Here is a 27,597-nt window from a genome sequence, read left to right on the forward strand (position 1 = left end):
AATATGTGTGGAATTATATGTAATAGGCATTACAGTGTGTGGCATAATATGTAATGAGCATTACAGTGTGTGGAATAACGTGTAATGGGCATTACAGCATGTGGTAAAATACACCATCGGTATTACGGTGTATGGCATAATGTGTACTGGGAGCTGCAGTGTGTGGTATATTGTGTAACGGGCATTATGACATGTGGTATCCTATATAATGGGTGTGTGACATGTGTAATAAGCATTACTGTCCATGTGTCCACCTTGGAAGAAGTGGCGTAACAACAGGTCCGCCAGTGCCGGCACAGTGTGTGGGGAGCTCCATCCATGGGGGCCCAGGGAAGTTGTCGTACCGGGCCCAGGATTTCTCTTGGCGGCCCTGGTAAAATAAATGCTGTTCAGTGCGGACAGACTATTTCCAAAGCATTATACTTTCTGCATTGGCATACCTAGACTGGGTGCAGGGTGTCCAGGGAATATACCTGTCTTGTTCTCCTTTCTAAAGACATCTCAAGGAAAATTATGCTGGTGCCATTTTTCCAGAGAGTGTGCATGACCCTGCGCAAGGAATTCTTATAGGGACACTGCACCCAGGCGATCGTTTCCCAGAAGACAACCCCAGCAATCTCTTCTCCATAAGCACATACTCCCCGGAAGGTCCGGGAGACTCCTGGTTTATCAGTTAGTCTCCCAGATAAGTGAGTGAATCTCCCACATCCTGCCCACATTGGTATAGATCCAATGATTCTCTGCCATCAATACCTATGAAGAGGTGATGGTTTTTTTTTATTATTATTATTATTCCCTATGCTGAGCACAGCACTGCCACATGTGTTGCTAAACCTCACCCCCTTCCCTGCCATTCCTACAGAAGGGAAGCGCGGTCCTCTGCAGATGGTTTCTTGCCATTGATGTTGACCAGTCACTGAGTACCGTATTGATAATCCGGAGTCTATACACTAATTTAGGGGACTGCCTTAAAAGCCCCACTCCACAGAGTCGTGCTTGTGTCATTGGGTGCTGCTCTTTCTGCATAGACCTTTTTGGAAATGTTCTCTGTTGGATATGGAACAATAATTCTTCAAGTGTCCCTGTTTCTTGCACCTTATGATTGATTTCGCCTTCAGAACTTATTGTGCTTTCACAGTATATACGATGGCTCCAGAATCATGTTACTGTTAGGCCCAAATGTGCAGTGTGCCAGGAGAGAAGGTATGGAATGTGTCTGTCTGAGAACTGTACATCGATATATAGCATAACGTAGCCCTTCTGCTCTCCTGCACTGTTTCTCTGTATGATTCCATGCGGTATGATTCCAGCCACTGACTATCTGGCCATGAGTGATTCAATTGTGCACTGAAGGTGAAACGGGATGGGGCTTCTTGTTCCCAATTCCTGTCTTCATCATTCCAGGAGATGCTGGAGACTATTGTGGTTGCAGTGATGGGTGCTGCATGGAATGTTACAGTGCAGCACTTAGCTACTGCCACTGAACAGGAGCCGATATTTTGAGCTTTGGCGGGTTACACCCAGGTGTGCCCTGTACCCTCATTGCGATTCCTCTGGCTTGGAGCCAGCCCACATAGAGACTGCTGCCTGCTCTGATTCTGTAACCGCCATCCACCCCTGCTTAAAAGGTCCCTGGACTTCTACCCAGTGTGCCTATATGTTAAGATGCACGGATGGTGTAATGGTTAGCATTACTGCCTCACAGCACTGAGGTCATGGGTTCGATTTGATCCCCACCGTGGCCCAAGTGTGCAGAGTTTGTATATTCTCCCCGTGCTTGTGTGGGTTTACTCCGGGTACTCTGGTTTCCTCCCACAATCCAAAAATATACAGGTAGGTTAATTGGCTTCCAATAAAATGAACCCTAGAATGTCTGTGTGCGTGTGCGTGTACATGTGGTAGGGAATATAGATTGTAAGCTCCACTGGGGCAGGGACTGATGTGAATGTTCAAATATTCTCTGTAAAGTGCTGCTTATTATGTGGGCGCTATATAAGAAACTGATAATAAATAAATAAACGTGCCCTGTATTCAGGGGGGAAGGAGGAAAGGGGTCAACAACAAAAACGTTCTTAAACTTATTTCTTGTTATGATAAAATAAATACTCTGAATAATTATCTACCCTATCAGGTGTGAGTGCAGCATCAGGTATCTGTCCCCTTCCAGCAACCGCACACATTGCACACCCTTCCTGCAACCGTTTACACCGAAAAGAAGCATGCAGCAGAAGGCAAGCCAGGTCTCCTTGGTAACCAAAAGACGCTTTCATGTCCTCTTCGTCAACCTCCTATGGAGCACCCTGATTGGGTAGTAGCCCTGCCTTTTTCACATACTTGTTTCCGATTGGCTAGTCTCCGCACCGGGAGTTTTACTGAGAGAGAAGCCGTTTCCTAAGCGACCAGAGTTTCCCCTAACTTCCGGAAGAGTCGCTCAGAGGAAGCGTTCTAATTGGTGACTGCGGTCATGGTGGGGGCGGGAGTTCGAAAGCGGTTGGTGGGTTTGCCTGTCAGTCTCCAGCAGCGGGCTGTACAGCGGGTTAGGATGTACTGGAATGAGCCAGAGACAGTATAGGAATACGAAGTGAGATACTGGCACAAGGAATGGTGAGGACCCTAGTAATTTCGTATAAATGGCGTTATATGTGAGAAGGTGCTTGTAGGTAGGTGAATGAATGTGTGAGAGGGGGCATGCATGCAGGTAGGTGAATGAATGTCACATGTGAGAGGGGGCATGCATGCAGGTAGGTGAATGAATGTGTGAGAGGGCATGCAGGTAGGTGAACGAATGTCACATGTGAGAGGGGGCATGCATGCAGGTAGGTGAATGAATGTGTGAGAGGGCATGCAGGTAGGTGAACGAATGTCACATGTGAGAGGGGGCATGCATGCAGGTAGGTGAATGAATGTGTGAGAGGGGGCATGCAGGTAGGTGAATGAATGTGTGAGAGGGGGCATGCAGGTAGGTGAATGAATGTGTGAGAGGGGGCATACAGTACGGATGGTGTAATGGTTAGCATTACTGCCTCCCATCACTGGGGTCATGGGTTCCATTCCCACAATGGCCCTAACTGCATATATTCTCCTCGTACTTGAGTGGGCGCTGTGGAATATGTGCGCACTATATAAGAAACTGTTAATAAATAAATGCAGGTAGGGGAATGTGAGAGGAGGCATGCAGGTAGGCGAACGTGTGGGGGGCATGCAGGTAGGTTAATGTGTGAGAGGGTGTAGCAGGTGAATGTAGAGGGGCATGCAGGTAGGTTTGTGTAATGGTGCATGCAGGTAGGTGAGTGCGTGAGAGGCGGCATGTAGGTAGATGAGTTTGTGAGAGGGGGCATGCAGGTAGGTGAATATAGGGGGGGGGGCATGTAGATAGGTGAGTGTGTTAGAGGGGGCATGCAGGTAGGTGAACGTGTGGGAGGAGGCAGGTAGGTGAGTTTGTGAGAGGGGGCATGCAGGTAGGGGAATGTGTGAGAGGGGGCATGCAGGTAGGTAAGTGTGTGAGAGGGGGCACGCAGTGTGTATGCACTGAGCTGTCCATACATGCTGGGCATAGTCGCCCAGTGTGTATGGACCTTTATTATAGGTTACAGAGCCTATCTATCCTGAATAAGGATAAATGTAACTGTATGTACAAAAACAGAATTTTTGTGGTGGGGAGTTGCTAAATCCAAGTGGGCTAAAGGACCTTTCACCCCCACGGGGAGCAGTTTCACTATCCACTCCACCACTGTTTGCCTGGCAAACTGACCCTTGCGAGCGTCCATTTTGAGATTCTTCTTCCAACTTTGCTCCTCCCCCTGTCTTGCCATGTCACGTGACCGGTTCTTTAGTCCAATGGAAATAGATCTAATGATGAGTAATCTGCTATCCGGTTTTACCATTGGCCAATCGGAGCAAATATCAGATGCTGGAAGTGTCTTGTGAGCTTATTGTAGGGTAGAGGTATGTTTTGTGTTTGTCATAAACAGTTTTTGGTACTTGTTTCCTATCTGGGCGCCCAGGTTTTCTACGTACGGCACCGTAATGAAATCGGATCGCATCGCATCGGATTCGGTACTCGATGATGTACGATGGCATACGATGCTATCCGATCCGATCCGATTTCATTTTAAATCGGATCGCATCGCATGCGGTGCACAATGCTGTACGATGGCGTCCGATCCGATCCGACTAGATTTTGTATCGGATCGGAGTGGATGGACGGGTGGCACTTGGGAATCAAGGGAAGACACTTTGGTACCCAAGGGAAAATTCACAATTTTATCCCGAAGCGTGGCGAGCGCAGCGGTACGCGTCCTCCGACTTTTTCATACCCCCACTATCCACGTCGGCGTGGAGTTGAGAATAGAAAGTGTGGCGAGCGCAGCGAGCCGCCGAGCCCGAAGCGTGGCGAGCGGATGCGGATACCTGTGAAGCCTGCGAGGGGACACGGATACCTTCACAGGTATCCGTGTCCCCTCGCGGGCTTCACAGGTATCCGCGTCCCCTCGCGGGCTTCACAGGTATCCGCGTCCCCTCGCGGGGCTCGCCACACTTCGGGCTCGGTGGCTCGCTGCGCTCGCCACACTTTCTATTCTCAACTCCACGCCGACGTGGATAGTGGGGGTATGAAAAAGTCGGAGGACGCATACCGCCGCCCCTCGCGGGGCTCGCTGCGCTCGCCACGCTTTGGGATCACGTGGATAGTGGTGGTGTCGTTGGTAATGGGGTGGTAAATTGCCATTATCAGTCCACTAAAAATTGCAATCAACTTTTATCGCATCGTTCAATATCGTGTATGTGCATTTGTGGTATCCGATGCGATGCGATCCAATTTTTATACGGAGAATAGCATGGTGCGCAATTAACGTAGCGGGCGCCCAGATAGGAAACAAGTACCCATTTTTTTGTTGCTCAAACAAATATGTTGCATTGTGTGTTTGGTAGACATATTTATATTACTTTTTCTTCTTCATATACTAAGTACTGTACATGGGGGACAGACAGCACCATGAGAAAGATTATGGCAACGTTTATATTTTTTTGGTTACCAGCACTTCAAAATGACTGAACTACAGAACGGTAATATTAGCACCAAATGGAGCAACACTGGAATTGCTCTGTCGGGCACCATCTAGTGGCCTGCAGCTTGCAAAACAATTGATTTCCCTCCACCGAGGTGAGGAGCAGTGTAATTCTTATATTATAAAGCAGTGATGGAGAACCTTGGCCCACCAGCTGTTGTTGAACTAAACATCCCAGCATGCCCTGAACAGTTTTGCGGTACTTGTGTATTATCAGGGCGCCCATCGCATCGCATACCACTAGTTAAGGTATGCGATGGGACCCGATTTCCGGGCGCACAGACCCGCACTGTGCGATAAAATTATTAGAAATGGCATGCGATACGATGGGACCTGATTTTTAATTGTACAGGCACCCTGATGGGTGATTACTATGTTAAATGCACCCCCATCGTTAACGCCACCCCCACTATCAATGGCCACCACGAAGCGTGGCGTGCGCAGCGTGCCCGTGAGGGGCGGCGGTACGCGTCCTCCGACCTTTTCATACCCCACTATCCATGTCGGCGTGGAGTTGATCTTAGATAGTGTGGTGAGCGCAGCGAGCCACCGATGCGTGGTGAGCCACACTATCTAAAATCAACTCCACGCCGACGTGGATAGTGGGGGTATGAAAAGGTCGGAGGACGCGTACCGCCGCCCCTCACGGGCACGATGCGCACTCCACGCTTCGTGGTGGCCATTGATAGTGGGGGTGGCGTTAACAATGGGGGTGCATTTAACATAGTAATCACCCATCAAGGTGCCTGTACAATTAAAAATCGGGTCCCATCGCATTGCATGCAATCGGATCGCATGCGATGCGACCAAAACTATGTCGTATGATGGAAATCTTGGGCGCCCTGATAATACACAAGTACCAGTTTTGCTATATGGCCATACTAATACAGGTGCAGGGCATGCTGGGATGTGTAATTCAACAACAGCTGGAGGGCCAAAGGTTCCCCATCACTGTTATATAGGATGCATGCTCTTAGGATAACAGTTTCTGAACCTATTATGTACTTACATATAGTAAGCAGGCATGTTACATGTTCAAATCATACTTGCGTACTTTTGAAAACTAGTTTCATGGAGATTATAGTCGGTAGTAGAATTTTGAACAGCGCCACATTGAGGGGGTTTGTCAGGCTCCACCCAAAGGGCGTGTCTTGTTCCATATATGGAGAGATTGTAAAAAGAGATTGTGAACGGGGCACCTATCGTGGGTGCGTACTGCTACATCGGAGAGGAATCCTTTATTATGACATATCCAAATGTAGATGAGCCCCAAAGCAGTTAGTAAGAGCTACTGTACCTGCTAAAGTGCTGGGAAATGGTGCTGATGATTCAATGTAAATAGATCTGTCTCTCATTCCTTTTTTCCCCCCAAAAAATGTAACCATGTAATGTGTGCTAGGTGAAATGAGGGAGATTGCTAGACTAATGAGGGAGAGAGGGAGATTGCTGCTATGTCAGGGAGTCTCCTGCAGAATGCAGGAGGGGAGGTAACTATGATGTAACCGTGTAATGTGGGCTAGGTGACATGAGGGAGATTGCTAGACTAATGAGGGAGAGAGGGAGATTGCTGCTATGTCAGGGAGTCTCCTGCAGAATGCAGGCAGGCAACTATTGTTCAAATATACATGCTGTTGACATGTAAGTAGTTTTCTACATATGCCTTAGAATGGGGTCAAATGAATCTGAAAAGTGCATTTGTACCGTTGGATAATTGAAGATCTAATAATCCCGGGATTGCTCCCATAGAGCCACACAGAGGTGAAGAGGGGACAGTCTTCCCCCATTCCAAGACGCAGCATCTCTGCTGCAATAGTACAACAATGCCATCTCTAGTACAACAATGTTACCGGTATAGTGGGTCGACCGTGACAAGATCATCATACAATTGGTCGACACAAGCTTAAGGTTGACACAAGTTTTTTGGTGCCTATGTCAACATGGGCACCTTATAAGTGTACCGCGTGGCTCGCTGAGCTCCGCACTATATTGGATTCTCTCTCTATGCCCACTTGCATAGTAAAGTATGAACCAAGTCGGTCTACACCCAAAAAGTTAAAATTCGTGAATGTTGACCATGTTCATGTCAACCTTAAGCTTGTATCAAGCTTCTTTTAATGCCAACCTATGGTATGTCGACCTAATCACTGTCAACGTAGACACTATTTACCCAGGGACGGCATACCGTCCAGCAATGGTGGCATAAATCAGGCAGTCATATACATTTCATGCAATTATGTTTTATAGGGTGAATGATATTTCCTTCCATTATTCCTTATATACAGGTTTACTCTCCCATGTTCCAGGCTAAAGGCCCCCATACACTATATGACTTCTCCCCTCAGATAGTCGCATTCAATCCCCCCTTTAGCTGCTTGGGACCCTCCCAGACGGCAGGATTGCATGCAATACATTGCATGCGGCCCTTCGGCATGTGATCCCTGCCGCTGGGAGGGGGTCTGACCCGGATGTCTTACGTGCAGCATGTATGATCTCTGGGTCCGAGCCGATGCGCACAGGACCACACATCGGATCGGATGTCAGACACATACTAGTTATGCTGATTTCACCCGATTTTTCGACCCGATCCACCGAAATCTGGTGAAATCAGGCCCAAATCTCATGGTGTATGGGGCCTTATGTGTGCTGTCTGCCACGGTTTTTGGGGCCTTTGCCTTTATTTGTGTTCTCTAAGACAGTCATGTTGGCTTCACTTTTCGGTGCATTGATGTTACAGAGGAGAACAAGCCAGTGATCGGAGACCACCAGGACCCAGTCTGCAACCAGGGGGCTTGTAGGGATTATCACAGCCTTTGCGATACACCGCTCCAGAGGATGAATACCATGGATATTGGAAGGCACGTTGACTTAAAGGTCAGTGCGAATTGTATTTTTTTTTTTTTTTTAAATCATGGCGTTGTCACATTTCTAGAATCTTCATCAGAGTTTTTATGTTTTTAAACATTTTATTTAACAGTAAGTGAGTGAAGTCGACCATTAAGGGTAGTCTGTGCACTGTAAACCAACAAGGTCAGAAGAACAGGGACATAGAATGTGTGAGGATGGGGGAGTTGCACCGACAGTAACGTACTATTGTGTGAAAAATGGGGCACCAAGGAGTTTCCTGCTGCTTAGGGTACAGTTGGTGACAGTGACTTAATGACTATATTCAGGTTATGTTCTAGGGGCGTTTACCGGATCACCAATGTAGTTCTTTCGGGTCATTTTTAGGCTTTGGATTTTGTGTACTGAATTTGGCAGATGATTGGTTGCTGCTGATGTCCAATCAGAGGCTGCTATCACTACTCACCTTGGAATTGCAGTACTCTCCATTGCTGGAAGCTGTCTTATTTCACTCCTAGAGTGGAAAGCCAATACAGTGCTATAATGGACAATAGGTTTCTGAAATGCATCCAGCAATAAATGTCTCTTTGTATCTTGGGGCATTTGTAATAGGGTCAGAGTTTGCCAGAGGTGCAGAATACCAGCTGACATTTGTTTGTTTTTTTGTTGTTTGTTTTTTAATAGTGTTCACTCTAGGATTTAGTTTCTGTGCAGGGTAAATACTGGCTGCTTTATTTTTACACTGCAATATAGATTTCACTTTGGAGTAAAACCCCACCCAATGTAACTCTCTCTGCACAAATTACATCAGCCCCACCTGCAGTGCACATGGTTTTGTCTATTTGAGAAGGAATTTGCTTTTGCAAGTGAATCAGAATAATCCCCAATGTGCAGCCATTGGTCTCACCTTCAGTATCCTGTACAACCCTACAGTTGCTCAGAATGTCCATCAGGTTTTATTACACTGGGGTCTAAGGAACTTCTGAGGCTTCTGACATGGGCAATGCCTGTTGGTGGGCTCCCTTCCTGTCTCCACCCAGGAATACCTACTGGAACCTGGAACTGCACCTGTACCTTTTGAACATGTCGAAGATGTTTGCAGAAATGTATAGTGGTTAAAAGCATTGTATGGTACAATATATTGCAGTATGCGAGTGTTTCGCATAGCATAAGGGGCTGTATATGCCAATAATCCTTTTTGATTTTCTGGCATGAATATAAGGGGAGGAGGAATAGAGAAGAGGGAAACTGTAATTGGTGCAGTGAGAGATTGGGTGGTAGACCAGGAGAGGCTGCTTTCCAGGAATATCAGGGCTGGATACAGAGCCATGCGCGCACCCCCATTTAGATTTTGCAGTTGAGCGGTGGTGCACCTAAGTCCCGCTATGGTCTTACGATGGTCACAGGGTGGATCTATTTACAAAGTGATTGACGTGACCACTATTTGAGGATGGTAATGGGGGGAGTGGTGGCAAAATGCAGACATGTTGCGACTATGTCGGTTGCGTGTTACTGCTTGTGACTGCAATCCCGTACCCAGTAGAAATGGTCTCATTCCCTTGGCAATACTGCATGGTCGTAGAGCTGCTCAGATGGGCGATGACTGCCTGATGTTCTCCGATAGTTGCGTCTTTGGGGCGTCTCAGTACAAATCCTGCTGGCTGCAGCATTTCCATATTAGCATTGTGTACAATGACGTAGGTGTAACGACATTAGCGCACATTTCCAAATCCGGTTCAGAGTTCCCAGTGGGCTCGCTAATAATGATATAATGATAATGGATGTCTCAGATTGTGTAACAGCAACTGGGCAGCTTCCTCTGACTAGGTGCACACTGATTGGTGGATGGTTCTGGCCATTCACCTATCAGCGTGCTGGGTTTGGGAAGGGAACACTACTGGCAATCTTTTCTCAATGCCCGGTACTCCTTGTGTGACAAGATCGGTCTCCCCTTTCAGCTAGTTCTGAGTGGATTGGGGACTGTAGGCTTGTAGTTGTGCTTACAAAGGGGTTAATGGCAGTCTTCTATGAAGGGTTAGTTGAGATGTGTTATATAAAAATCATTTTTGTAGGATGTGTGTTTGCTTGGAAGCTCAGGACACCACAGGATAACTAATTCTAAGGCCCAGATGTATTAAGCTACAAAAAGTGATAAAACAGCCAGCCAATCAGCTCCTACCTGTTATGCTACAGGCTGGGTTTAAAAAATGACAGATAGCTTGTTGAAGCTTGATACATCTGGCCCTTAATCATTTAAAAAAAAAAAAAAAAGCCACCTAGGGGACAGATAAATGACTCGCTTTTGGGATATTCATTAACATTTGGTTAGGAGGAATGTGATGAGGGCTTTTTCAGACCTGATCGTACAGCTGTGATTTCGCGAATGGATCACTATTCGCTATCTGCCCTCAAATCCGTATGCAGTTCACGAACCATCGAATGATTTCTCCAGTCTGCAAATGTGAGTTATGCTGCCCATACATATGTGCGATCAGATGCGATGGGACATCGGGTGCTGGAAGAGGGGTGGTGTGGGGCTGTGTAGGCGGGACCGGAGCTGGGGACCATAGCGGTGGAGCTTTCAGGCGGCGGGACTTAGCAGCAGCAGCAGTGACTTTGAAACACTGGGACGGCCCTCTGATTGGCTGAGAGAGCTCTCTCTCAGCGGCCTCAGCCAATCAGAGGGCCGTCCAGTGTTTCAAAGTAATCTGCTGCCGAGTCCCGCCGCCTGAAAGCTCCACCAGTCCGGTCCCTGCTACACAGCCGCCGTGCCTCCCCTGCTGCTGGTCCCCAGCATTAAGGTACCGGCTCCCCGAACCCACCGCTGATTGCATTCAAGCAATCTCATGTGGTTAAAAACCACATGCGATTGCTCATGCAACTCAATAAATATTATGTGCAGCTCATAATATCTATCGATGCGACATTCGATGGCGTGCCTGTGCATCGCGTCGAATGTCAGCTTAAAAATGCATGCAATCATTCGATTTATCTGCCAGATGTGGCCGAAATCAAATGATTGCATTTGATAGCTCACATATGTATGGGCAGCATAAGTCTGACCCTAGCGGATATCTGCAACAAGACAGACTGATTGAGGCTCCCACTGACATCACACACCGTCCCTTAAGACACCTGGGCACCCCAGCGTTTTCTTTTTCTGAAACCCCCAGAAAACGTCAGATTTCCAACCCCAAACGCCCGCATCCTGTTAATCAAATTGCGGGAAGATTGCGATTAGTTCCATACGCTTTTTCTGTCTCTATCTCCCCTTGGGCATGCATGCTAAGATCCGTTCGCATCCACGGTCATTCGATAATCGATCGTATTGGGATTTCGCACAGCAGTGATCCGCTCTGAATCAGGCTCTCTGATTGGTGCCTGTAAGTGACGGCCCTCGCAATGTGGTACTTAATAAGCCGCAGCACATTTCTGCTGGAAGCCTGGTACTATTACAAGAGAATTTGTTTCCTCCTAATTTAACTATACTGTTGACTTTTCATTCCTCCTTTTTATGATTCAGTGATTTACAATTCACGATGGTTTCCAATTAACAAGTTTAATCTCTATGGAAAAAGAATAATTATTGTACAGTGACATTTGAACAGTGTCCCTGGATTTCAGCATCGAAATCTATTATCTTGGTGTCATTTACATGTTTGGTTAAAACCACTTATTTCCCTCCATAATTACATGTCACAATTTGTTTCCACTCAGAGCTCAGGTTTATACTGTAATTAAGCGACAGAAGAGAAATCCCAGCCCCGAATTAACATGTAATGAATGTTTTGGTAGAGAAAGAGCCGGCTTGAGATTACACACATGTAGTTATTATTCAGGGGTGCTGGTGTGAGCTACAAATAACATGATCTCTCACATCATCAGTATGTGCCAGTCACCATTGTATTATATAATATTATTTGACAGTTGGCCTGAATATATAGGTGATGTGGTATCATTGCAATCACTCAGAGGGGGTGCCGGGTGACAGCCCGACAGTGGGGACCCCGACCATTAGAATCCCCGACAGTCAGTATCCTGACTGACAGGGGCTATTCTCCCTCGTGGGGGTCCACGACACCCATACAGGTAGAATAGGACCTGTGGCGAGCCATCCAGCCTGCAAGGGGCTTAATTGTGCTCGCCCCCCTGTCAGAGTACCGGCAGTCGGGATTCCGATGTTGGTATAGTGACCGTCGGAATCCATACCCCTTATAGGCAGGGGGCCTGCGCACAAGAGCTTACAATCTCTACAAAGAGGTAAAATAAGGAGGAACTCCAACCTCTTAGCCCATAACAGGTCCTTCCTACACAGAGTAAAGTGCGGACATGTAATTAAGGGCAGGGCTCTGCCTGGTATTTCTTATGGTACCAGGAGAACATCTTTTGCACCCTCCAGTACAGTTTCTGTTGTCCCATTAATGATATTCCAATAATTCATGTAACGTAGAGATAAATCAATGTGGTAGGGAATGCCCAGCCCTACAAGGAAATGCCCATGTCGTTATTATGAGTGAGTCAATAGTTTTGTGTTAAGGCCCCCATACATTGGACCTAATTTCCCCTGAGTTCCCCCGGCAGCTGCCTGCGCACTGCCCACCGAGACGTTTCACGCAGTCCTGACTGCAGTCCTCTTTCACATAGGTGTGTGTCAGTGGTGCTTCAGCGCTGGCACACACCTACGGATCGGACCAACACACCGTGGGTTCTAAAAAAGCACCTGCTATGTGCCACTGATGGGTCCGATCCGACAGATTGACCCTGCAGCAGGTTCAATCTGTAGGGTACGGCCCGGTGCGCACGGGACCACGCATTGGGTTGGATAGGATATTAAACACATCCGTTGGAATCTGGCGAAATCGGGCAAAAACGGTGAAGTGACGTTTTTCCCTCGATAACAAGTTTGTTTACTTTTACTATAGTTACAGAAGAGTAAACAGAAAGCTCCTATAGCATTCCGCTTGTAGAAAATCATTCCAAGGACTCCGTTGCGGGACTTGTGGGTCCAGGTGCGAAAATATATTTTAGGCCCCCCTCCTCCACCCCATCCCAAGTTCACTATATGCAACACGGCAGTGGCTCACAGGGGGAGGCAGAGGGTGTCAGGGCAGGGGGCTCCGCTACACTGCACCTGCTCAACCAATGGTAGTTCCGCCTCTGCATGGACTTATCACTCTGGTATTACTGCCCAAGTCAGCGTTGTAAACTGTTCCATTTATTATCGGGCTACTGTTGGTGGTGTGGTCTAACTCTAATTACTCCCATTTTGTATATACTTCGCCTGCAACCTTGATTGCTGTTACTGTCAGAGTGTGATTAGAACTGTTGACCTCGTTGAAGTTCGGCAGTTATTACACCCCCAGCCGCAAAGTGCACGCCCCGTTCTGTGCATAGGCAAATGGGTCATGTAAAACGGGCACAGAACCGCATCAGACTGTCACTGATCGACAGTCTGATGCCGTTTGCGGAGGCGTGTTGCTGCTGTTGTAGAAGAGGGATGAGGCCATTGATCTCCATCAGAGGATTGGGAGTTCCTGTCCTCCAGGCGGCCATGGGTCATGCATCTTGCTGATGGTGCCAGGGAAGATCCGACATTGGGTAGTTAGATGCAGTTAGGATCAGTAATGTACGCAGGAGGTGTGACGCCTCCTGCTGCATTACAATAGTATTGCTATTGCTGGGGCTTTTACAATTAGGGCAGAACGGACAGTATAATGCCTCACAGCGCTGAGGTCAGGTTTGATTCGCACCATGGCCCTAACTGTGTGGTGTTTGTATATTCTCGCTGTGCTTGCGTGGGTTTACTCCGGGTACTCTGCTTTCCTCCTAAAATATAAAAAATATACTGGTAGGGTAATTATCTCCCCAGCAGTGCGGATTGAGGGCATGGGGTGGTGGACATGGGTTGTGCCCATGGGAATGGTGCCCATGGTGATTCGCTGGTGACGAGGGTGCCGGGGGCGAGTAGCACCGGATGTCAACTGCCTACCCTCTTCCCATACAAGGTAATTCATTTGATTCATTCGATGTTGCAGGCATTGATGTGGGCAGCGGGCGATGTTTAGTTGACTCGCAAAGCTGCGAATTTCGCAGCTTTGCAAGTCAATCAGAATTACCTCATGTAAATCCCAGTAACCGTTACCCAAATAATAACACATAGGCCCTTATTCAGATCTGATCACAGTACAAAATTGTTCTCAAAATGGGCAAAACCATATGCGCTGCAGGTGGGGCAGATGTAACATGTATAAAGAGAGTTAGATTTGTGTGAGTTATTTTGTTTCTGTGCAGTGTAAATACTGGCTGCATAATATTTTACACTGCAATTTAGATTTCAGTTTCAACACACTCCACCCAAATGTAACTCTCTGCACATGTTACATCTGCCCCACCTGCAGTGCACATGGTTTTGCCCATTTTGAGAACAAATTTATAGTGCGATCAGAGCTGAATAAGGGCCATAGTACAGACATGAAGCATCCATTAGACAAAACCACATTGGCAAGATGGATCTGATAAGAATCACAAAGACCAAGCTTATTAAATGAATTTTAATATGAAAAAATGCTCACAATGCTTAACCAAACTACAAAAACAACTAATAAAAAAACGACATAAAAGAACAGTCTTAGGGAAATATTTTACATACAAACGATAAAAAGAAAAATCTACAGAAATCTTTTACTTACATGATCCTGTTTTTGCTGGTCGACACGAAATCTGATCAATTCCCGATTTGTGGCAGATAAGTGTACAGAGTCTTATAAATGGGATATGCTATTTATTCCTACCTGGGTGTCCGGTACCCCTCATCCTGGGTGTCCTTTTTGCTTGCTGGCATGGGCCAGTTTCTGTGTCCATGCAGAACAACTTAATTGAACTGTTTCCAGGTAGTTAAACATATTGTGCCAAATGTTTTTTTTTTTTTTTTTTTTTTAAAGGGGCAATTATTTACAAGGCATGATTTTACCTTTGTCAATGATAGGACTTTTTTTTTTTAAAGGGGCAATTATTTACAAGGCATGATTTTACCTTTGTCAATGATTGCCCCTTTAAAAAAAAAAAGTCCTATTACATTTGGCGCATTATATCTCTGCACATGAACATTGGAGAAGAATAATTAATATAAGATACATATAATACAGCATCTCAATATAAACATATACAGGCTGTTTGAATATGTTAGTATATGATATTACCTTTTTTTATTCCGTAAAGGCAATTTGACATGGCGGAATAAGATAAGTGCCCCTGTGCACCATGCGCCAAATGTAATAGGACTTCTTTTTAAAGGGGCAATCCTTGACCAGGTAACATCATGCCTTGTCTACATCGTTTCACAGATCTTCAAAGAATTTGTTAATTGGATTAATGCTGGGTACACACTAGACAACATGTAACCCCTTCAGTGGAACGCACTCCTCCCTCCATTAGACTCTCCCCGACCTTGCAAAGCTTCAAACGGCCACTGAAAACTCACCTATTCATCAAAGCGTACCCTTCCACTGCATAAACCAGCTGGTTCTCCGACCCCTTGCCTGTCTACATCCTGCTATCTAGCCACCACCCACTTGCTTGCACCTCTTGTAATCTGTCTGTCTCCCCTTCCTACTAGATTGTAAGCTCATCCGAGCAGGGCCCTCTTCCCTCCTGTTGTCAAAGCCCTCTTCTCTTCACATTTCACTCACAGCTCTCCTATACTCCAACACTCAGTGACCATCTTCGTCTGCATACTCATCTCCATCATTGGCCTCAAGCCTCTAGTTGTATGTTGATTGAGTCCTCACTACTTATATTTAAGCTGTAATGTGTATTGTACTGTGGCGCTCTTTATTTGTACTCTATTTTTTGTTATTTATTCAATGTAATACTGTTTTGTCTCCCTGTACTGTTCCTTTGTACGGTGCTGCGAAACACTTGTGGCTCCTTATAAATAAAATTAGGTACTTGTGTATTATCACGGCGCCCATCGCATCGCAGTCCACGATTTTTCATCGTGAACTGCGTGGCGAGGGGACGCGTATTACTTTACATGTATTCCGCGTCCCCTCGCGGGGCACGCTTCGGGCTCGGTGGCTCGCTACACTCGCCACACTATATAAAATCAACTCCACGCCGACCTGGATAGTGGGGGTATGAAAAGGTCGGAGGACGCGTACCGCTGCGCTCGCCACGCTTCGGGTTCACGTTCATACTGGGGGTGGCGTGGGGGTCCATTTAACATTGTAAGCCCCCATTAGGGTGCTTATACAATTTATAATCACATCGCATTGTATGCCATATACAATGCCATACAATTTCAACATTGTATGACGGGGCACATCGGAACATCGCATCGCATGCCTTATGGTCTGCGATGCGATGGGCGCAGTGATAATACACAAGTACCTAAAATAATAATAATAATAATAATAATAATAATGTAAACCAGGCTTGTCCAACCGGCTGCCCAGGTCCGCTAGTAATGCGGCCCAATGCAATAAAACCTGCTGGGAACGGGCTTCAATGGGGCATGATGTTTCTTCTGAAGCCCGGTCCCAGCAGTCCTTTGCGGAGGTGCACGGGTGACGTCACCACACACCCGCGCACTGACGTACGGCGCTTACAGGATGGTCAGGCGCCAAAAGGAGTCGGTGGAGGCTGGCACTCAACGTGCAGTCGGCGGCCATAGGGAGACAAGGTGGCATATCTGGCGGCATAAAGACTGGGTCCTGCTGCAGTGCTGAAGGTGGAGGGGCGGACGGCGCAGCAAAAATAGTAAGTCAGACTTAATACAGGTCGGGTGGGGTGGCGTGAGGATGAGTCTGGTGGAAGTTCTGTTGGGTAGAAGTCTCCTTAAGGCACTGGCACTTGATATTTCGATATCGGATCCCTGCTTACATTAAGATCCTTCCACCAAATGGTGAGATAGGTTTCTTTCTACATTTGGCTTTCCGCCATCTTTGATTCTTTTTGTGAAAAAACTATTTAAAGACCTATTTCCTGGGCTGTTGCCACTGGACCTGTTTTTACCACTATTGTGGGAAGTTTTACTAAAAATCGTCACTTCCACCAGTGATTGACTCTATACTGGCACAATTCGTTCCGTGTACACCTTTAAAAACCCCTGATGAAGCCTCTGTAAAAGGCAAAACGCGTTGGGTAGTTTTGGCGTCTCGAAAGAAATGAACGAATGCTTCTATGAAATTTTAAAAGGATAAACTTTTTAACAAATGATTGTTGTATAATCTGTAGTTGTACACTTGATTATATGCGGTGTAAAAGCACTTCTCAACCAGGTGGTGGAATATAACTCAGCGCTCTCTATATCTCAGTGTGTGTGTGTGTGTGTGTGTGTATGTATGTATATATATATATATATATATATATATATATATATATATTCTGAATAAACCGCTTCATTGCAAAAATGGATTCTGCGTTTTGTGTGATCAGATGCTGATAATTGACACTTGAAGGAAACATCATTGTTGATATCGGTCATATGGACATAATATTGTCACCTTGAATTGTATTTAAATTTGCTGGTTGGTACATTTTAGGTTTAGCTGTAATTTTAGCATTTAGCACACTCCGTTATTTCTTTTTCTGTACTTTTCTAACCCTTCACTAACAGGAAGGGTCAATACAGTTGCTGCTGCCCCTTTCATAGTACAAGGCTTAGAAATATATCCCAAGGAAGTGTGAGTCATTTGTTTGTGTCCCCCTGTCCTTGTTATACCCTTCTGTGTCCGTGTTGTCTTGTCCCGTTTTGTAGTGTTCTCTTTTTCACCTTCTATATACAGGTTTCGAGTTTTGATGGGACACACGTATAGATACCATTCTGTTATTTTCAGTATTTCGCTGTTTCATTCCTATATGTGTTCACCATATAAGTCACTACTGTTGTATGTATATTCATACTTCTATATGTTTTGTAATCAATAAAAATTTAATATTCAAAAAAAAAAGAAATATATCCCAGTTATATATATTTAATAAATTTTTTTATTATTATTATTATTATTATTAAAATGGATGTGTGTATGTTCCCTATGGACTCCAAAACATCGTGACCGATTTTGATGACATTTTCAGGCAATCTTCAGATTAGCCCAGTGGGAGATCCTAAGAAGTTTGGTAGCGATCGGATCAACAATTGTTTTTTTTTTGGGGGGGGGGGGGGTTGGCAATTAATTGATCGCGCCACAAATGAGATTTCGTTCCCGCCGAACTTCTGTCAAATGCAACTGAATATTCAAGCCATTGTCTACAACGTATTCCCAAATCTAACAACCAACTACAAAAATCCAAAGTCATCCTGCTATAGATAATTAGTGCGAAGCCGGGACGGGTCGATATAATTTTAGTGGCAGAGACAGCATATCTCCACATGAGAGTAATGTGGAGGATACAGACCATGTTTTGGAGCAGAAGCAAGGTTGGGTAATCAGCAGCACCTGTGATCTCCTGATATAAGTGTTTCCAGGGCAGAGGGTAAATGCTCTTGATTGTGGATTAGCTGACCAAGAGATAGGCCTGGTGTGGGCTATGGTAGGGACCACTGGAGCATTTTCAAGAGTCTGTTCTATGCTGGATTACCTGTTTGCTGCTGCCTGTAACTACGCTTGCCTATGGAATTAATCTGGTATGCTGTGACCCTGCATTTCATAATAAAGACCAAAAACTTCATCTGAAACCCTGTATATGTGATCCTTGTCACAAAATATATATATATATATATATATATATATATATCTATCATTCAGTTACTGCTTTATTGGTCTCCAAATTAATCCCTCTAATACGTGGTATTAAGGGTGCATTAAGCTCACTGTGTCCCTGTAGTTAAGGGCAGTCTTTGCTCCTATATCTGGTGTAAGCAGCAGAGACGCGTTTCACCGCCATCCAACACTTCCGTCTTTAAAAATATAGTACTCTACTTGTATAACCGTGAGTAACCAAAGACTTGCCTATAACGGAGCTACAATCCTCAATATATCAAAGGCGGACAAAATAAGAACAAATCTAGAGTCATTCAGACAAATCTAGGAGCCGGAAGAAGTTCACATATTAAGGCCTATGGTGTTGTCGTCGCCCCCCCCCCCCCCCCCCCCCCCCCCACACACACACACACATACACACACACACACACACACACACAAATTGGAATTATTTTTCTAGCCTCAGAAGACGTCCAATATAGCACCATCTACTGTATATAAATCCATCTGACCTTGATGGGTGCCAATGTCATTTTCAAAAAACAAAAAAACAAGTAACAATCATTTAAAGGAAGTGTCCCAGCCTACATATTATATCTGAGCCATATTAAACACAAAAGAGATCCTTTTGGTTGTGTAGTTTAATAAAATATCAGTAACCACACAGACAACATGGCTTTCAAGTGCATAAAAAAAAAATACCCCAGTTGGAATGATTGGATTTCAGTGCTGGAATGATTATTTTTAACAAGTCCCAAGCAGTTAAGTTCTTCATCTATATTCTCTGTCTGTCTGAGAGCTGGCGGTGACAGTATAAATTGTGATGCATTTTTCCATTTACATCTGGCTCGTGCGGAATAACTTATTTTTTTTTCTTGTGTTTTTATTTATTTATTAAGAATATGGCGTCGGTAGGGGGGGGGGGGTGTTTGGGGGTTTACTGGGAGGTTAAGGCTTTGTATCCCTTTCTATTTCATTACCCATGCGAGAGATTGAAGTGTGCCGTGGCAGGAAGGTGCTGAGATTGGCTGTTATTTGGATATCCTATGCATGCCCAGAATTTCTCACAAAGGAAGGCAGTGCAATGGCTGGCAATTATAATTCAGAAGAGCTCGTCCTGCAGCAATTACCAGAGCCGCTGTACGAGAGCAGGGGTGCTATGTGTCTGGAAATTGGAGCTGCTGCAGTAACAGGCTCTTGTGCGCCGTGCACATTATAGTCCAGTAACCGAGATCCAAAGTCATTTCACAGCTGTAATTGAATCCTCTGGCTGGTGCTGGAGAAATCTTTGATATCTCTCAGCCCCTGTTGCTATACGAAATGTCTTCTTACATATTTGCATTATGTCTGGCCAAAGCAACGTCTGATACATTATGGAGTCTCTCCGGGGGATTCAGTCCTAAACGGCTCGCTTCAAATGCGCAGAATTTCGAAAGACAAAAACTGAGCTCGTGCCAGCGTCCTCCATTATTTTCTCAAATTAGGTTTTCTTTCTAAGGGGTGTTTTTCTTTCTTTTTCCTTTTTTTTAAGCTTTTGTATAGAACGGAGGCCGTCGCCTGCTTTAGGTATAAAATAGCAAGTGCGTGCCTACTAGTTTTATGGTATTTTATATAACTTCTGAGAAAGCTCTGTCTTGGCGAAGAGCCGCAAGAAAAGGGATAGCTACTGGTATGCGTACATGGCAGAACATGTGTAAGGGGCGGCGATCGGAGAGGGTTCTGGAAAAAAAATGCGCACGGGTAGCCCCGTACACACGGGGTGACTTCTGCTAGCCTGCATGCTGAGCGATGCAGGCTAGAGATATCACCCTTGTGCTTACCGGTGGCTAGATCGCCCATACACACGTAGGGTTGTGTTTATGGGTGATCTGTGCTAACCAGTGTTCTCGGTACTCTTTACTTAGAAGGGCGCCCATCGCGGGCATCGCATGCATTAAAAAATCGGGTGCGATGCGACCGACGCGATGCCCGCGATTTCCCATAGGGAACAATGTTAAATGTCTCAATTGACCCGATTTTCCTGTTCAATGCCTCAATTGACCCGATTTTTCCATAGGAAACAATGTTAAATGGGCCACAGAGGCCAAATAGGCACCCTGAAGTGTGAAATGGCCCCCACAAGCGGACGTGGATACCTTCACAGGTATACGCGTCCCCTCGCGGGCTTCACAGCTGTCCGCGTCCCCTCGCGGTGCTCGCCACGCTTCGGGCTCGGTGGCTCGCTGCGCTCGCCACACTTTCTATTCTCAACTTCACGCCGACGTGGATAGTGGGGGTATGAAAAGGTCGTAGGGCTCACTGCGCTTGCCACGCTTCGGGTTGACGTTGATCGTGGGGTGGCGTTAACAATTGTGGGGGCCATTTCACACTTCAGGGTGCCTATTTGGCCTCTGTGGGCCATTTAACATTGTTTCCTATGGAAAAATCGGGTCAATTGAGGCATTGAACAAGAAAATCTGGTCAATTGAGACATTTAACATTGTTCCCTATGGGAAATCGCGGGCATCGCGTCGGTCGCATCGCACCCGATTTTTTAGTGCATGCGATGCCCGCGATTTTTTACTAACGATGCCCACGATCAAAATCGTGGGCACCGTTCTAGGTAAAGAGTACCGTGTTCTCTTGTTAGAACACTGGCGATCTGACTAGATCTTGTCAAGATGCAGTTCTTAAAGCCAGAGCGATGCCTGTTCTACCAAAATTAAAATTACTTATTAGACCAATGAACTAAGCCTTGTTTAAAAACAGCCTGGGACATAGCAGTTAGGAGCTGATTGGCTGGTCCTTTATCTCTCTCCACTTTATCAATCCCCAATGCTTATTACATCTATCCCCCAAAATCAAATAGGGCAATGGACATTTTCTTTTATGACCATTGCCAAATAGTCACTAAGCTGAACATACAATATACATGTAGTTACTTTGCTGGAATATCATGGAGACCTCCCAAGAGAACAGGACCAATGGGTCATTCTGCCAGAAGAGTGCATGCCTTCCTTAAGGGTGCGCTGGCATACCAAGATGGTATTAAGACCTTTAATGAAGTCCCTCCCAATCTACCTTACAGGCGGTGGGGAGACTCATGCTCCCAGGTAATGACACAATTTGTTCCTGGTTCAGATAGAAGTAAGCAAAAAAGAGCAAGTGCTTTGCACATTGACAAAACCCGCCCTGAGTAGGCTCTAGTTTGCCTGAAATGTATAATCCTGAAATGTCTCCCGTTCCTATTGAATAAAATAAATAGGATGCATCTTGGTTCCAGTGGCATATCTATAATGGGTGCAGTGTGTGGTGCACATGGGCCCCTGTCTCCAGAGGGGCCCACAACACACACACACGCACTGCAGTCACATTAATTACTTACTTTTCCCATTTTCGAAACTACCATCAAACTGGCTGCTGTACATGCACAGTAATGACCATGTTTCCAGAGACATAGCCAGAGCATACTCTACTGTAGTGCATTGGTGGTGCACACTGGCCACCTCCTCTGTTAAATCACCCCTGCATGTAAATCAGGCCGATAAATCCGACCAAATCTCATGTTTGACGTCCGACCCAATGAGCGGGCAGGCAGCGGGCTGCAGACATCCAGGTGGTGGGGTGGGCAGAGGGTGGCAACCAATGCGTTGGGGCGGGCAGCACAATAAAAAAAAAAATGTCAAAAGACTTTCCGGCCACTGATTGGCTGAGAGGGTGTCTTAATTGTTTAGCGCCTTCTAGAAGATAATACATTGAATCTGATTGGTTGCCCATCGCAACCTCACATCTTCAATAGAATCTTCGTAAAAAAAAAAACTTTGAGACCATTCTCCTTATGTACCACAGCCTGTAAACCATATATAGAGTTTAAAAGTCATACTTTTTGTTTACTACGTTTATATTTTTTGCAAATCACTGAATGAGCGGATAAATATCTGAACTCTATCGAAAGTACCTAACGTACCAGAAAGGAGGGGGGAGGCCAGTGCAAGCAAGACCTAAAACGAGAATCGCGCCGGCCGTCCACGGGCTCCTGTGCAGCAATTCCACATGTCTTGTTTTTGTAATACATTTTTTCCAGGAGCATATCACAATGTTTTTGAATCCTTTGGAGATAAATGCAAATGAAGACTTGGCCTCGGGGAGACTGACCTGAGCCAGTATAAGCTATGATGGTTTTTATTCATTTTTTTTTTAACAGACTGCCCCCCCCCCCCCCCCCCTCTCTTCCTTCACCCATCCCCCAAATCTAATTTTCCACGGTGAGGTTTTAGAATGAGTTACAGCTGCAACAGAAGCTTAACCTATTAAGAGCATCTAAATATTCCTTCTAATTTGGCCGCTGTACCCTTTTTTCCAGGAAGCCGTGCGCGCTACGGAGGTGTATAACCTTAATGGCTTGTTGTATGCCATTAAAAGGTATTGTACACTCATAAAAGAATGACATTTTGATCAATGCCGCTAAAAGAATTATTGTCTTAACACAGAAAAGCTTTCCTGTTACAAGTTTAAAAATATGCCTTTAAAAGCTTTTTATTGAATATCTCTGTGTCCCGGAGAAAGCAGGCTGTTTTGGCACGTGCTCGCTCTAAAATATTCGGCATTTAAACCTGGATACAAAGGGATGCAGCTCGGCTATGGGAGGAGCGCCCCGTCTATTACACGCACACACATTTGCCTCAATTCCCCTGTGGCATCATCCTGTCTAGCTGTACAAATGTACATAACAAATAGGGGCTGGAGGTGTCAGAACAGCCCCATGCACACCGTGAGCAAGTGTAACGCGCTTCTGTATACACTCACGGACATTTAGAACCCTGCCAGGATGGTGAAAAGTGGATGAGGGCCTCAGCCTTGCAGGGTTCTTAAAGGGGATGTCTGCCCCATTTTCTGAGTAACCTTTATTATCAATAAATGCTTCTGTGATTATTTGTATTTACTAACGAGCGCAGGATCAGTCGTGTCGCCTGATCCTAGTCGTTTCAAATTAAGTGCCGTCCGCATTCATTGGATAGCGCCTCTGGTGGGGAAAATGAAGTGGAACAACCCCACGCTGGACCTTAAACTATGTAAAAGAAAATGTATATAAAACTTTGCTTGTTACGATAGCCACCAGATGACCAACAGATTTTGTGATTCACAGCATTTGCCGCAGCATGTGCCGCAGATAAAAGGGCGGTGTCGCACCCTCCCCCTTGGATCCACAACTGGGTCTGCTCCGTACGTTCTGCAAGAGAGCACTTTAGGCTCAATGCTGACACTGGCTCCTAGCGGATTGGCCTACGTCATGGATACTGGGTGGAAATCGGTGCCACCATTGTGTGCGCGGGTGACAGTTGGACTTAACATAATGTAGTCGTCATAGGAACTGGGATATAGGTCAAGGGTGGTTCTATACACAGGTAACGTGACCTCCCCCGTGTGTAATGTTCTCTACTTCATTATAATTTCCCACCAGGCCAGAGCAGGTAGACCACTTCCCCTCACAGCCATTATGCTGCCTCTCATATCAGTCATACTGTCCCAGCATCAGGTGTTAAGCTGCCCATACATCAGGATGACCAGCATCTGATCCAGACCGTGACACGATTTCCCATGAACTCCCCGGAAGCTTCCACTATAGATTTCACATAAGATTTATTGTAAAATCTGCAACACCCAGCATACCAGTCTAACATCTTCATATCTTATGTGCAGCACATAAGATCTGAAGATCGACTTCAAAACCTGTGAGCCCGCGCATTGGGCCTTATTCTGGTTCACTCTTAGAGGCAAATTCCTTCTCAAATGGACAAAACCATGTGCACTGCAGGTGGGGCAGATGTTACTTGTGCAGAGAGAATTAGATTTGGGTGGGGTTTTTCTTCAAAGTGAGATCTATATTCCAGTGTAAAAATAAAGCAGTCAGTATTTTCCCTGTACAGAAACAAAATAACGCACCCAAATCTAATTCTATCTGCACCTGTTACATCTGCCCCACCTGCAGTGCACATGGTTTTGTCCATCTCAGTAGGAATTTGCCTCTAAGAGTGAACTAGAATAAGGCCCATTGTACCGAAACAACTCACAATGTGCACAAAAAAAACACCCAATGCATCGCACGACCCGTCAAAATCATGCTTTCGGGCCTGAAATTGTTCTGATGAATGGTCAGCTTAAACTTTCCATTTGCAGCTGAATTGCATTACCAACTTGTCTAGCTGTACGGGGCCAGGGGCCAATTTAAGAAGAATCTCGTATATAATGGGATCTGGGCAGAATCTTATGTGGTCCTGCATTTGTGCGGTTAGCATTGACCATCATAGGCTGCAATGGGCTACCGCCATCTCAGAATGGCGGTATCCCCGGGACCTGTTCAATATTAGCAATGCTGCTCATATGGATACCCCCGGGCAGCGGCGCATCCCCCATAGAAACCAATGGGTGATGCAGCTGCCGGCGGAGCAGGAGGGATCGGAGATTCCTGCTGCAGTCCCTCTGTTATACATTCAGGGTAATACTTAATATTTGCGCCTAATCCACACCCAAAAAAACGGTTGTTTTCTGGGATTTAGCCGCAAATGTTAAATGATAAATGGGCCCGTTAATGTCATGTCACATAAACAAGTTTTGGCTTTGCTGCGCTGCTTGGGGTGGACATGCTTGGCTGGACACTGCTCATCTTGAACATCTATCCTGCTGATCATGAAACCCTCACGGTTGACAAGCCAACCCCCCTCCCCCTCCTCCCACATTACCTCCCATAAGCGTCCACCTTCTCACTGCAACTGCCTTGGGTAATTAATCATAGCGCATGCTTAATGTAACTGGGATGCATACACAGAACAACATTGTCTGACTGTGCAAACATAGACACTGCGTCCACTTCTGGCCTGTAGTTCTCTGTACTTGCTGTAAGCCTCCCCTATTACTGTCCTATGTATAATTCTGTGGACTGGACCATGAATATTCCTATTGAGGCTGTATCCTGAGTTTGGATGAAGTAGTATGTTCGGGACCTGACAAGGAATTCATTTGATCTGGTGATTTATTGAGCTAGAATGGACAGATGACGGTCATTAGGATTATTATGGTCCTGCGGAGATAATGATCTATATTTTCTTTTCTTTGGGTGTTTTTTTACCTGTATACTGCGGTTTCCTCCGCTGAAGGCGCAGCGCCGCCGCTCCCCCCCCCATCTTCAGATTCCGCGCAATCTCTCAATCTGTAAAGTATCAGTCTTGCAAAAGTGTTATTGACTGAAGATACATTTGGTTCATTATTAACTTGTCCGTGTTTCCCTTCAGGAGATGCATCAAAATGTTTTGTTTCTCGTCCACGTACTTTTAACCGCGAGGAATTTTCAGGCTGGAAAAAAAATGGGGCTTTGCAAGGCAGACATGTCTGTTTTATTAGTAAAATATTAATCCCCCTGTGTATTCTGTGCATGATATCCTCAGCGCCTCGTCCTAGGGGGTTGTTGTACAAGTGAGAACGGTAACAGACAGTTATTGAGAGGGCTTAAACTGATTTGCCAATACAGACTTTCCTTTACGGCTGGATCATTGATTCGTACTGTGATATCGGCGTCTGCCTTTCCTCTCTATTTTAAATCGGATAAGTGAATTTTGTAAGGGGGGAAGGGGGGGGGGGGGGGTTTGGGCTGCTTTGAAAAGCAGAAGGCTTCATTTTAATGTTAATCTCAAACATCTGTTGTGTTACTATACCTAAATCAGTCCGTTTTGTGGGTGCGTTTTGTGCACGGCTACTAGTACGCTTATCCCATATGGATGTACCCCTTCTGCAGATGATACGCAACTTACATGGCAAAAACAAGCATCAATTAAAAAAACGTCTTCTAGCCTATTTACATGTGAGTTCGGGGTTTCAGTGATTTTTTTTTTTTTTTTTTAAATTTCTCAATTTAAAGTATGTTTCCCTCTTTCTGCTTTAAAGTTGAGTTTAGTAAGATACCTGAATTAGGGGGGTATTCGATCACCGGCGAGCATCTCCCGTCGTGGTGATGCCCGCCGGGCCCTATTGAATGCTGTCTTCCCCAACAGCATTGAGCAGGGTATCTCGGCAGAACGAGCCCGACATCACAAGCTGTCAGGCTCGTTCTGCCGGGAAGTGACGAGCTGCCGGCTGCAGTTCGACTCTTCCCGGCCACAACTCGCGGCCACGCCCCCCTTCTCGTCCCGCTGCAGGCGGGACATTGAATCCCACCTGCATGATCTCGGTCAAGCTGACCGAGAACGGGACTGGGTGACGGCGGTCGAGCAAGCTATTGAATACCCCCTTAATGTTTGCATTTTATATTGCTCAGTCTTTCTGCCAAACTGAGCCACCTTCGCATTGCTTTCTTCTAGGACACAAGCGAGTGATAGGAGCGTTGGGCCATATTTATGTATGGACAGACTGGCAACAATTCTAAGGACCTCCGAGCAGAGGCAAAGTGGTGGTCACACAACCAGATCTGTCAGTCAGAGCTACCTGCCATCCAGCTTGACTGTGAATGGCTGGCAGAATGCTGATTGGTGGATGTCTGGAGCTATCTGCCAATCAGTGTGCTGACAGCCATTCACTGTATGAAAGCATACAAAAACTACCCCACCAAACTAAACATAAGTGTGGACATTTTAATGCTGCAGAGAACTTGAAAAATGATGAACTATGGGACATCAGGATAAATACAGAATAAAAATGTTTGCCAATGATCTTCTCTTATGGTTCATACGCTTAAAGTGCCCAATTCCTTCTGCGTGGTCTGGATATGAGCGTAATAGTGGCTTATTAATGGACTTAGTAAAAGAGTTTAATTGATCTGTAACTTGTTTAGTTCCAAGCCTATAACGGCCTTGTGGGGGAAGCTGCCACCCGTTCTCTAGGTAATAACTGTACGCTTTCTTTTCAAGCAGCTGCAATAAATCACCCTACCAGTATGTTTATTGGGAAAGAACGATATGCCCGGGACTCTCTCGCCATTGTTGTTTCCGGCCTGCAAACGCGTGTCTCTCTCCGCTATA

The 27,597-nt window shown here is 45.7% G+C and overlaps 1 protein-coding gene across 3 annotated transcripts in view; it reads left to right on the forward strand.

The window, feature by feature from the left end:
- The first annotated feature begins 2,456 nt into the window (after positions 1-2,456).
- Positions 2,457-27,597, forward strand: part of PMFBP1 (polyamine modulated factor 1 binding protein 1) — a 112,123-nt gene continuing 86,982 nt past the window's right edge. For 2 of the 3 annotated variants that reach the window (XM_083163703.1, XM_083163706.1), the window contains exons 1-2: positions 2,457-2,604; positions 7,801-7,937. In XM_083163703.1, the coding sequence (XP_083019829.1) occupies positions 7,899-7,937 (39 nt within the window). In that variant the 5' untranslated portion in view covers positions 2,457-2,604; positions 7,801-7,898. Of the gene's footprint in view, positions 2,605-5,068; positions 5,162-7,800; positions 7,938-27,597 lie in introns of those variants that run through there. The other variant, XM_083163704.1, reaches the window with a different exon arrangement.

Source organism: Crinia signifera, chromosome 11, assembly GCF_055691185.1.
Source record: "Crinia signifera chromosome 11, ASM5569118v1, whole genome shotgun sequence".
NCBI lineage: Eukaryota > Metazoa > Chordata > Amphibia > Anura > Myobatrachidae > Crinia > Crinia signifera.